Source organism: Rhodnius prolixus, unplaced genomic scaffold (genome assembly GCF_049639745.1).
Source record: "Rhodnius prolixus isolate KJV_2025 unplaced genomic scaffold, Rpr scaffold_7, whole genome shotgun sequence".
NCBI lineage: Eukaryota > Metazoa > Arthropoda > Insecta > Hemiptera > Reduviidae > Rhodnius > Rhodnius prolixus.
In genome coordinates this window covers 38,428,467-38,440,549 of record NW_027411582.1, presented here as the reverse complement: position 1 = coordinate 38,440,549, position 12,083 = coordinate 38,428,467, and the positions used below count along the sequence as shown (strand labels likewise).

Here is a 12,083-nt window from a genome sequence, read left to right as displayed (position 1 = left end):
GAAAAAGATCTATCGATAAATTGAGAACGATTTTTTTTATTTTTCTTTTTGTACCAATTAATTTCTTTTTCTTCATACAAACGCTGACAAAGTTTCCGGTGTAGATGGAGCGACTGCCCCTTCGTATTTTCCCTCACTCTCTAAGAGTCTATCACTTTCTTGGCTTACTCTTTCCACTATCCACGCCCTCCTTGGTGAGAGGTTATTTGTAAGAGAATTTTTTTAATCACCCAAAGACATCTTCATTCGTTTCTCTTTTCTTGGAAAAATTGGAGTGGATGTGAGATGAACATTAGAGAATACAAAGAAACTCAAAGAAGATGAGAATATTGGGAAGGGCTTTAATTTAAGGAAAAAACAAAACAAAGAGAAATAAATAAATAAAGGCTCTAATTCTGTTCTCTTTTCAACTCTTCGTTATTCTAAATCAGACTAACTAGAGAAGCAAGTTAAAACCTGTACCTGCTTCGACCTCAGATGGAGAGGCGCTATCTTTCGAGAAAAAGACTAAACACTTTAAATTCTCCAAGTGATCACTAGGGAGAGCTGACGCCAAATCTCTTCTGGATTGTTCTATTACCACGCTCAACCGGCCGATCGCAAAAAGTATCTGGAAGTCGCCTCGGAGCTTAATTGACCGTCTTAGAGATAAATTTCGATTCAATTTAAATTTAGGATAAATAAATAATAATCCGAGATTAGCTAGCTAAGTGGTTAGTGCACCAGAGATCCCGGGATCGAAACCAGCTACAGGGTCTTTTTGATTTCCTCTTTCTAGAAGCTACTTACAGTTTCCCGTTTTCTGGAGGCCAACAATGCACTGGGGAAAAAAAGCTCCAGGCGCCAATGTGACCTCAGATGTTTTTACGAAACCCGAAATAAGAAATAATTGATAACGATCATGAGTTTGCCTCGCCGATGACGAATGTTGCCCCTATTTCTGTGTACCCCTAAGTAGCTGCCTTCTACAGCACGTGTTCATATATCCTTGAGACCCTCCTAGGCCCTCTGGCCACTGTACAAACCCCTACACCTAAAAGCTCAAATAGTAATTACTTTCCAAATATAAAATGGTTGCCGCCAGCAGAATTCCCACAATCTTCCTTACTAGATACTCCTTCTTTTCTACTCTGTCTTGAATTCAATTATTAAAATTGATTTTTTATAAAAACTCTGGATGTTTTTATGATAGCAAGCGATATTAGTTTCCCTTTATATTAAATTATGAGGACATTATGAGGAGGAGGCTGACAAGAATTAAATAAATTCCTTCTACTCTTCCAGGAAGAGCAAAATTCTGGAGTGACCACTCACACGATTTCCTGTTACTACCACTCTCACGGCACTAACTTACAAATTCTCTTCTAACTCCGAAACATTTGAACAATATTAAATTATTATCAACGTTTATACAGTTTGTAAAACCGTACATTTCACTAAAATTTATATCGAGAAAAGTAATCTACCGATTATGTAAAGACGTACATCCTTCCGGTCGACGAATTTTCTTCGAACTTTGGTATTTTAGCAACAAACTGGTCTGTCTATCCTTGGAAAGAAATAGTGGACAGCATAATTTAGAAAAAAAATCTGTGAAGTTTCAAATTTTGATATATGTATCTGGTTTGGGCGGACACCATTAAAGGCAAACGATAATAAGCTTTTGGACAAAAATAAGCAAACGGAAGTGCCACTATACTTCGTTTTGGATAAAATTAGCCAACCGGAAATGCCACTATACTTCATTTTGGATAAAATTAGCCAACCGGAATTGCCATTATACTTCGTTTTGGATAAAATTAGCCCACCGGAAGTATAATTCTGGTTAGTTTAGAATAAAATTAGCCAACCGGAAGTGCCGCTATACTTCGTTTTGGATAAAATTAGCCAACCGGAAGTGCCACTATACTTCGTTTTGGATAAAAATTAGCCAACCGGAAGTGCCACTATACTTCGTTTTGGATAAAATTAGCCAACCGGAAATGCCACTATACTTCATTTTGGATAAAATTAGCCAACCGGAATTGCCATTATACTTCGTTTTGGATAAAATTAGCCCACCGGAAGTATAATTCTGGTTGGTTTAGAATAAAATTAGCCCACCGGAAGTGCCGCTATACTTCGTTTTGGATAAAATTAGCCAACCGGAAGTGTCACTATACTTCGTTTTGGATAAAAATTAGCCAACCGGAAGTGCCACTACACTCCGTTTTGGATAAAAATTAGCCAACCGGAAGTGCCACTATACTTCGTTTAGGATAAAAATTAGCCAACCGGAAGTGCCACTATTTTTCGTTTTGGAAAAAATTAGCCAACCGGAAGTGCCACTATACTTCGTTTTGGATAAAAATTAGCCAACCGGAAGTGCCACTACACTCCGTTTTGGATAAAAGTTAGCCAACCGGAAGTGCCAGTATACTTCGTTTAGGATAAAAATTAGCCAACCGGAAGTGCCACTATTTTTCGTTTTGGAAAAAATTAGCCAACCGGAAGTGCCACTATACTTCGTTTTGGACAAAAATTAGCCAACCGGAAGTGCCACTATACTTCGTTTTGGACAAAAATTAGCCAACCGGAAGTGCCACTATATTCGTTTTGGACAAAAATTAGCCAACCGGAAGTGCCACTATACTTCGGTTTCTAGAGATTTTCTCGTAAACGGTTACTATGATTAGCTCTAACATTGGTTGACCGGAAGTGCATAAGTATAAAATAAGCTCATTTTTAGTTATTTATTAAAGTTAAATCATCAAATTCTTTTCTCTTGATGAGGGCAAACATAAATAAATATAATAATCAACAGCTTACTTTTTATCGAATGATGGGTTAAGCGGTACGATTGCAAATCATTCCAATCAGTGAATTTAATCAATACATGGATGCATTAGGAAAATGAAATTAACTTCATTAACAACAACAAAAAATTGGATGAATTGAAAAAAAAACGTAGAAGCACAAAACTAACCTGGCTCTTTGTAGAATGTCGAACGTGTTGAATTTGGCCGGTTCAAAAGGTTCATTAGCTAATTCGTAAGCTGGGATAGGATTGGCCGGCGTGATAATGAACAGCGACTGTAAATACGACAACAGCATCAATGGTAGCGAGGCTCCGCCTTCTGGCAACAGTGCTACACGTTTGGCTACACGTTCAACGTTTAGAAACCTCTCCTTCAAGGACATATCGTTGTATACACCTCTGGCTGTCACTTCCGCCGGCAGAGACTTGATCACCACCTCCACAAGTTCATCTCCTGGCGCTGTCAAAATAAAGTTACGATAATGAAATAAAGATAATAATCTTAAGTAATGTCTATTTTTTCAAGCGGGTTTTACGCCTAAGTACGAAAGGAAAGTGGGCAGAGCCAGAGAGCCAGGCCTAGACCTGGATTCGAACCCAGTAACACAAAACACATCTTAGCTTTACTTTTTTTATACTATAAATGACGGAATAATTTGTTCAACACTTTTGTATACAACATACCGGCCGCCTTGGAGATAGCATTCACTTCACTTTGCAGCGGTCTCAGCGTTTCATGGATTGGTTTCTCACATCGAGCTGGAGCTCGTAGGGCCGCCTCCAGACTCTGGCAAGCACTCCATAGAACTTGTGACTGCTGTGCTCTTTGATCCTGGGTCGCTCTAGCTGTAAACATAAACATGAACCTTTATACTCATGTACACTGGGCTGGCCAAACGACGCCGGAAGCGTATTCTGGCTTCAATGCGGTGTGAGGCAGGACGGAAGTCAATACTTTTTTTTACTAAAAAAAAAACTATATTCTAATGACTTTAGTGAATATACCCAGTCCGACAGAAATATAAACAAAAAACTTGTCATTAACTATGGCACAATTCCTCTAGCGTGAAGAGCTCCTCTAGCATGAAGAGCTCCTGTAGCATGAAGAGCTCCTCTAGCATTAAGAGTTCCTCAAGCATGAAGAGCTCCTCTACCATTGAAAAGCTCCTTTAGCATGAAGAGCTCCTCTAACATTGAAGAGCTCCTCTAGCATTGAAAAGCTCCTTTAGCATGAAGAGCTCCTTTAGCATGAAGAGCTCCTCTAGCATTGAAAAGCTCCTCTAGCATTGAAGAGCTCCTCTCTAACAAGTAATGCTCCTCTAAAACATGTGCGTCACAAATGTTTTTTTAAAACATCAAAATTTCTCATGACGTATTTTATAAAATTAATTTTTGTGGTAATTATTTTTGTTTTCGTTTATTTTCAAACCAACCTTTACAAAAAAAAGCAACGCCTCCCCATATTTTAACAAAAACAGGACAAGAGGAATCCCTCACCGTATTGGCAGACTTGTTGAACTAGAAATAAACTGCGAATGTAACATGACAGCAAAGCACTTGTCAAAGTTTTTTTTAATATTTTATTTTTTTATACTTTTTTTTAAAAAAAGATGACAACAGATACAAACAGTTTTAATATAAAGAATGCAATATTTTTGTTTTAATACAATAACATAATTCCTTTATCGAAATTCTTTTATTAAACTTTGTAAACTAAGTTTGCTATTATAAAACTCTTCGTTAGAGATTGAAAATATTTTTAGGCAATATTAAAACCATCAGTATTTCTGTTCAGGGAGGGTTTTCCTCCAGTAATAATAAAGAAAAATCTTATGAAAACTCACTCACTGAAATCCACACGGTTTTCTTAACTCTCAAAATTTCCTACAAACTCAAAATATTTGAGGAATCTTCAAATGGTACCAATATTAAAAGTTTGTTAAACATATATTTACACAAAAATGTTACGTCAGGAGGGGGGGGGAAAGCCTTATTTCAGCATAAATTTAGCTCTCCAATATCTCGCTACATATTCAGCCACACTGGGCAAAACTTTGAATCTAAATCTTTGTGCTCAATATAGGGCCTCCATGATCTTTTTATAAATGAGGCAAATATCATCTTTTACAGATGCAACTAATCAATACTAAGATCTCATTTAGGACGAATTAATTGGATCTTTATAAATCTAGTATTGGGATCATCTAATTTGGTAAAATCGTCTTAGTTTGGTGAAGGATAATTTAGGGAATTGATTAGGGCAAAACAGGAAGCTTTAATGAAACATCCTGTTGAACGATGCAAAATTTTTGTCTTCCTCTGGTTTGTTTTGTAACTATTGGGAGTGGCAGTGGCAAAACCAATTCAGAGGGATTATCTGGAGGTCCTGGAAGGAGAGGACGTCAGTTCCGCTGATGAAGATGACACAAATACTTTTCCTCCCAGAGTACTCCACTTCCTGTTCCTTAATTTCTCGAAAATCCAAGATAGATGCTCGTATATGAGTCTTAGTGTAGTAAGGTTTGGTGGTGGTTACTGGTCCTAATTTTCCTTAGACTCCTTTGATCTGAATAAACCCACCAATCAAATTGGATGTAGCCACACTGTAAAAGAAGAAGAGACAACCACGGGAGGTTATGCGGGTTGTGCGTTCCGCTCTTCCTCTTTTTACATTTCCTTCCTCTGTGATCACCCCTGAACGGAAATGTATTGCGTATTGCGAAAATTTATTTTTTCTTAAAAATTCGAAAATTTACACCCAAAATAGTAAAAGTTTCGAGACATCTTGAAATATTTTACTAAAATTTCACTCTATGTCTGTGAGGTTATTTGGAGCGAATTGAGAGGGCAGTCACGAGGATGGGCGGGGGTACAATTTAGGAGCGGAAACTCACTTAGAAGTGCCAAGTTTGCCGCTTCCTGTTCTAAGCTTTGGAAAGGCGATTTTTAGAGAAAACTTTTTGTAAATTTTCTGACGAAATGTTGCATTAAATTTTCTTTTATCATGGCAATGATAATTGCCTATACACGCACAATTTCCCCCTGGGAAAAGTGTTTTCTTTAAGGTATCTGGGTTCTAGATCGTCTTCGATTTAAAATGTGATGCGAGTTTTGGGCCAGAAGTTTGATCATATCCTATCTAGTTTACGTACTTTAGGGAGAAATAAAGAATTGAAATGAATGTGATATATTTTCCACATATCCCCATTTAATTTCAGGGAAGTCCGTCTCCCTTATCTCCAGAGGATTGGCTCACATGACCAGACTCTAAAAGTGAACTGCGGGTTATAAAAAAAAAAAGCACTGTAACTCTAGCAAAAGGAAAAAAAAAAAGTCTTAGCGGGGCGCAAGCGAGAGGCAATAAATCCTGCTGCAACACCTATCATCGACCCCGGCGCACGAAGTAGGGAGTAGGTTGGATTTACCTGGATAATGGCACCGCATCAGTTATGCCCAAAACTGATAACCTGGTAATCTCGTCAAGACGCTTCACACTTCTTTCTATCATAATGCGGATCCCCCTGTAGAATGCAATATTATTCTTCTGCTAACAAAATATTCTTCACAGTCTGCTGCAGTAATGGTCTTCATTTACCTTTCAAATTTTACGTTAAGACATCTATCAGCTGGGACCAGCTAGATGATTTTTTTTTTTTCTTCTAACTTATACATTATGCTAAACGTTTCCATTAAGAACAGATCTACAGCTATTATTTGGAACATTTGCCAATGGAAGGGAAGGGATTAGCTAGCGGGGATTCAGGGTTCGAATCCAGATTTTCTGTTCCTAGTAGCTCCTTCAATGCCGAAGAAGTCGATTAGCCACTTCTCCAGGGTCCTTGGTGTCCCTGCGGGTGGGTATATTTCCAGTTGTAAGAGAAAGAATCAGTCTACTTCTTCTTCTTCTTCCCATAGTGCTACAGTCCTATAGTAGGACCTAGACCTCATTCAAGAGAGAGTGGCCACTCTTCCCCCTGTTATCTGCTTTTAGGCGCCATCTTCTAACACCCACAGATCTTTCGCAGATCTCTTTCTACGTCATCCAACCATCTTATCCTGGGACGGCCTCTACGTCTCGCACCCCCCCCCCCGATTGTTGTCCATATAATACTTTTCTCGGAACTCTCGATAATGGGGCATCCGTTCAACACATGGCCGAGCCAATGTTGTCAGCAACGAGAAAACATTCTGCGTAGAAAGAAATGGACAATAGCAGAGACAACTGAATGGAGGTTCTCTTTGCTTATCAGTTACCGAAAATCAACCTAACTTGGGATGGAGGGAAGGGGATCCATCTGTTCGTGAACAGATAGGGCTTGAGGATACAGAGGGTGGTAAGAGCAGAATTGTGTATAACTGTACTGTCTAAAGATCTTGGCCACAACTGTGTGGTGTGTTCTACCTAGATACAAGTACTGAGGAAGCAGAATAGGGCACAGTGTAGTAAACTAGGAGAGCTTGCGTCAGTAAGCTGGGGGGGGGAGAGAAGCGCAGGGTGCATTGTATTGGGTCACGTGGAGATGTTCCTATTTCACTCACTCACACTAACACACACACCTGTAACAAAACTAATATCACGTGACTTTCCACATATCCAAACACGTGGCTCCTCCTATCTCACCACCTTTATCTCTCCCACATACCACTCAGTTCTCTCTCTCTCTCTTCCAGCATCAGTTAAATAAGCTTATCTCTTCCCTTGACACCGATAACAACAAGAAATTCAGATGAAATACCCATCTTCCCATTGTGATAAACTAGAGACAATATAAGAGGACAATTTATTTTGGAATAGTTTGTTTGGGGAATATGTAAAAAAAAAAAACATTTTAAGGGCAAAAAAGACAGGCTCTCTAGCAATCAATCGACATTCAAGTTTGTCTTCAAAACTTGCAGCATCCATAAATCTTGTACTAAGTATTCGGCTGAAATGGATAAATTGGAAACATTTTTAATTCAATAAACTAGTAGACTAAGAATATGCTGGAGGATATGGAGTATTGCGAAAAATCTACGGTCCCCGGTATACATTGACGGTGAATGGAGGCTCCGAAAGAACGAAGAACTCAATAAACTATACGAAGAACCCCCGGACATAGTTTCTTGTATCAAAAAAAAAAGGCAGGCTGTGGTGGCTCGGCCATGTGTTGAACGGAAGCCCCATCACACCGAGAGTTCCGAGAAAAAAGTATTAAATGGACACCCGGGGGGTGCAAGACGTAGAGGTCGTCCCAGGATAAGATGGTTGGATGACGTAGAAAGAGACCTGCGAAAGGTGTGGGTGTTAGAAGATGGCGCCTAAGAGCAGATGACAGGGGGAAGAGTGGCCCACTCTCTCTTGAATGAGGTCCAGGTCCTACTGCAGGATTGTAGCACCATGGGACGAAGAATAAGAAGTAGAATAATCCTTTCTCTTATTTTTATTTTTTTTAATGATTTAAGGCGCGTCAACATCTAAGGTTATTGGCGCCCGGAGCTTTTTTCAGTGCACTGCCGGGCCTCCGGACAGTGTTCTCTCGTTACAGACAACACTGTCCATCACCGGACAGTGAGCTGTAAGAAGCTCCTAGGAAGAGAAAATCTAAGGGTCAGCAGCTGGATTCGAACCCGGGACCTCCGCGTGGGAGACCGCATAGCTAATCCCTTCCCTTCTTTCTCTTATTGTTGACAACTGGAAGTATACCCACCCGCAGGGACGCCAAGGTCCCTGGAGAAGTGGCTAATCGACTTCTTCGGCATGAAACACACGTCTCGAAGTATTCTGGGCACAAAAAAGTGTTTTTTTGTTGTTTTTTTTACAAATTGCTCAGTTCTATCCGTGGAACATGTGTTAATAACGTAAAAACGAATCCGGATCACCTGGGCATTACTCTACCTTTTTTTTTGTCACTACGAACTCTGGCGAGGAGCGGCCATAAAATGGATGACCTTTCCTATGAAAACTCCAATCTGGGTGAAAATGACTCTCGATCGTAACAATAGTTTTACCAATGAACTATGTTTGCTTTTGGGTACACAGGAAATGAAGGATACTTGGTAGAAAACACGCAACTGTTTCCAGTAAGAATGATAAAAAGTTCCGAGATTCCAGTAGTGGTAAGAAGAGCTGATAGAGTTGCTTGATGTAAACTGTATATTGTAGGATGATGATGAGGTTATCTTTGGACAGCTTAGCCTACTTTTTGTTTTTTTCCTAAGAGATCCAACAGATAGATGGACCAACATAATTCAGTAAGCTGGGATAGAAGGTTGAAGATCCAAAAGGCACTTGTACCCAACGAAAAAATAAAAAAAAACTACAATACTCTTTTAGAACAACAAGGCAGTCCAAATGCTATCATTTTTCTTCCGATGGAGAGAGAGACAGAGAAAGAGAGAGGAGAATTCTGGGTCTAGTTCTAGGTGTATCAAAGATAGCTCTTATTTTGCTTCTTAGTTTGGGAGCTAAAGTTACTGTCTCCACACAAACCCATACCAAAGAAAGATCACCAACACTACGCATAATCTATATACAATACAGGAGCCACCACCTCCCTATATTCCTTCGACAGCATCAGTTCACACACACTGAGGGAATGGAAATAAGCGCATCTGTTTGTATGTGCTTCTGTATAGTTTTATTGTGCGCACAATATTTTTGTTTTTATTACCCTTCTACTCCCCTCGTCCTGGGACACAATAATACTAAAGAAAGATACTGGTTACAATAACAGAAGGTAATTTTGTTTGAAGTACGAGTATAACATTCCTAGTAATGCTGGACCAATAGAGAGAGAGAATAAATATGGAGTAAGAATTTAAAATAACATTTGAGCCAAAATTTCTACGAGGTCTGTAAATTAAGTAATGAGACTGATTTTTTAAAAAAAAATTATTCAAAAGGAATTACAATTCTATATTGTCACCTTCAAAATAACTTCCTTCTGAAGCCACACAGCGCTGGAGACGTTTCTTCCACTCCTCATAGCAGTGCTCGATTTCCGATACTGGAATAGCCTTCAGCCGTTTGAATGTTTTCGACTGTCCCAAAATGAGCTCCCTTGAGGTGATTTTTCCAACTTCGGGAAGAGAAAAAAGTCACAAGGACTCAAGTCAGGCGAATAAGGAGGCTGAGGAGCCACAAGAATGTTTTTACTGGCCAAAAACTCTGGTTTATTGAAATCGCTGTGTGACAAGGAGCATTATCGTGATGCAACACCCACTTGTTCTTGATGTTCTTGGTCTCACACGAATTGACCCTTTTTCAAAAGTTTTACCAAGAACCTCTCGGTAAAAGTGTTGATTGACCGTTTGACCTTGAGGTAGAAACACTTTGTGGACGATTCCGTCGTGGATATCGAAAAAACAAATCAGCATGCATCACGATCTTCCACTTCGCCATCCTTGCTTTTTTTGGGCCTTGGAGAGGTTGAAGTGTGTGCCACTCTATGCTCTGGCGCTTGGTTTCTGTGGGTCGTACTCAAACTCTCCCAAGACTCGTCACCAGTAAATGACACTTGTGACTTTTTTCTCTTCCCGAAGTTGGAAAAATCACCTCATGGGAACTCATTTTGGGACAGTCGAAAACATTCAAACGTCTGAAGGCCATTCCAGTATCGGAAATCGAGCACTGCTATGAGGAGTGGAAGAAACGTCTCCAGCGCTGTGTGGCTTCAGAAGGAAGTTATTTTGAAGGTGACAATATAGAATTGTAATTCCTTTTGAATAAATTTTTTTTAAAAAATCAGTCTCATTACTTAATTTACAGACCTCGTATATGTGTAGAGTAAAAACACGAAATTAGTGTGACCACTCACACGGCTCTAATACTCTCATAATTCTATCAAAAAATATTTCCAAACTGGGAGGCTTAGTGTTCAATGAAGAAAGATTAATACGAAAAACCGGAAATAGTAATGTGGTTTCCACTTTTAGAAAGCGGAGAAGTTTGGATCCATTAGAATGTCTTAGGCTGGGAAAAAGAAGACCGTAGAGACGCAGCAAGACCAAACAGGGAATAGAATGAGGAATGTAGCCCCATTTTAGGGACAGACGAGCACTAAGTCCCGCTTTTTAAGGCTATGGGTGGGAGGGTTTTTTTGTACGGGAAAACTAAAAATATCCGGCGGGAAATTTGTGTTGGAAAGGGAGTGGTGAGAGGGGGGGAGCAGCGGGTGAGTTGGGATAGCCGAGAGAGGAGGCCTCGCAGAATTAGGGCTGCTGGCACCCCATGGAGAGCTGGGTAGCCATTACGGGTATTGTGGCCAACTTCACAGGATGTGGTCACCAATACAGGCCAGCGGAAATCTAGTCCGCTACAACTCGGCCAGATAAAACCGCACCAGCACTCGGCGGGGGGCCATCGCAAAGAGAAGTCCCCTCCATCCCGTCCACTTCCTACTCTCTCCAAATACTTCCGGCCGCAAACTTCCCCCCAATCAAGTTTTACGGCTTTTTGGTTTTGCTTCCTTCTTCTCTAGGGAATGCTAATGAGCACTTCTAGCTTACTAGCAGCTATTAGACAGATTTAACTTTGCCTCCCCTTTTTTACCCAGCTTGTCCATGAAAATCAGATGTAATAAACATAATCTCGGAGACTAGGCCACTGATGGCGAACCTATGACCCCGCGGGTCAAACACTGACCCGCGCAAGCTTTTTTGCTGACCCACTATTGCTAGGGGCAACCATTTGTTTTTTGTTTACGCGGGTTGATTTAGATTTTCTAATTGTGTAGATAATTTTGAATTCTATCTGTATTTTTTCAATCACGCATTGACACAAAAGCAATTTAAATGCTATCTATAACCTTTAGTTTGATCATTATAGTTCTAAAACGCAAATGACTACAAATGCTTTTGTAGTATATTTAAAATAAAGCAAAAGTGTTTACAAAATATCAAATAAAATGTATAATTTTACTCATATTTTGTTTGTTAAAGAAAAAAAAATCGACAACCCAAAGCACAAATAACCATATTTAGATTTTTCTTCAGATAAAACACACTTTTGTTCAGGTTATGTTTGTAAAAAGAGACTTCCATAGCACTAGTTGTTTCGTCCCGTTTTACCTCGTTAAGCCAACTGAATTTTAAAGATGTTTAGATTTTTGAAAATATTCAGTTTAAAATTTGTAAACTTAACTCTTGTGCAAATGGGCATTAGTGACCCAAGAGCTGTGTACTAAAAACAAAAAAAATGAACAAAATTTGACCCACGTATCAAAAAGGTTCGCCACCATCCCTGGTCTAGGGCAACACCAGATTATTCCCTTGATTATTTGCGAATCCACATGCCAGTGCAACTTCA

General features: G+C 39.6%; 1 protein-coding gene across 2 annotated transcripts in view; it reads right to left on the bottom strand.

The window, feature by feature from the left end:
• The window catches only part of Mitofilin (inner membrane mitochondrial protein mitofilin), a 44,696-nt gene that overhangs the window by 2,083 nt on the left and 30,530 nt on the right, over window positions 1–12,083 (bottom strand). The window contains exons 12-13 of one of the 2 annotated variants that reach the window (XM_074115309.1): window positions 3,482–3,643; window positions 2,966–3,257 (exon numbers count right to left, since the gene is read on the bottom strand). In XM_074115309.1, coding sequence (XP_073971410.1) covers window positions 2,966–3,257; window positions 3,482–3,643 — 454 coding nt within the window. The remainder of the gene's footprint in view (window positions 1–2,965; window positions 3,258–3,481; window positions 3,644–12,083) is intronic. The other variant, XM_074115310.1, reaches the window with a different exon arrangement.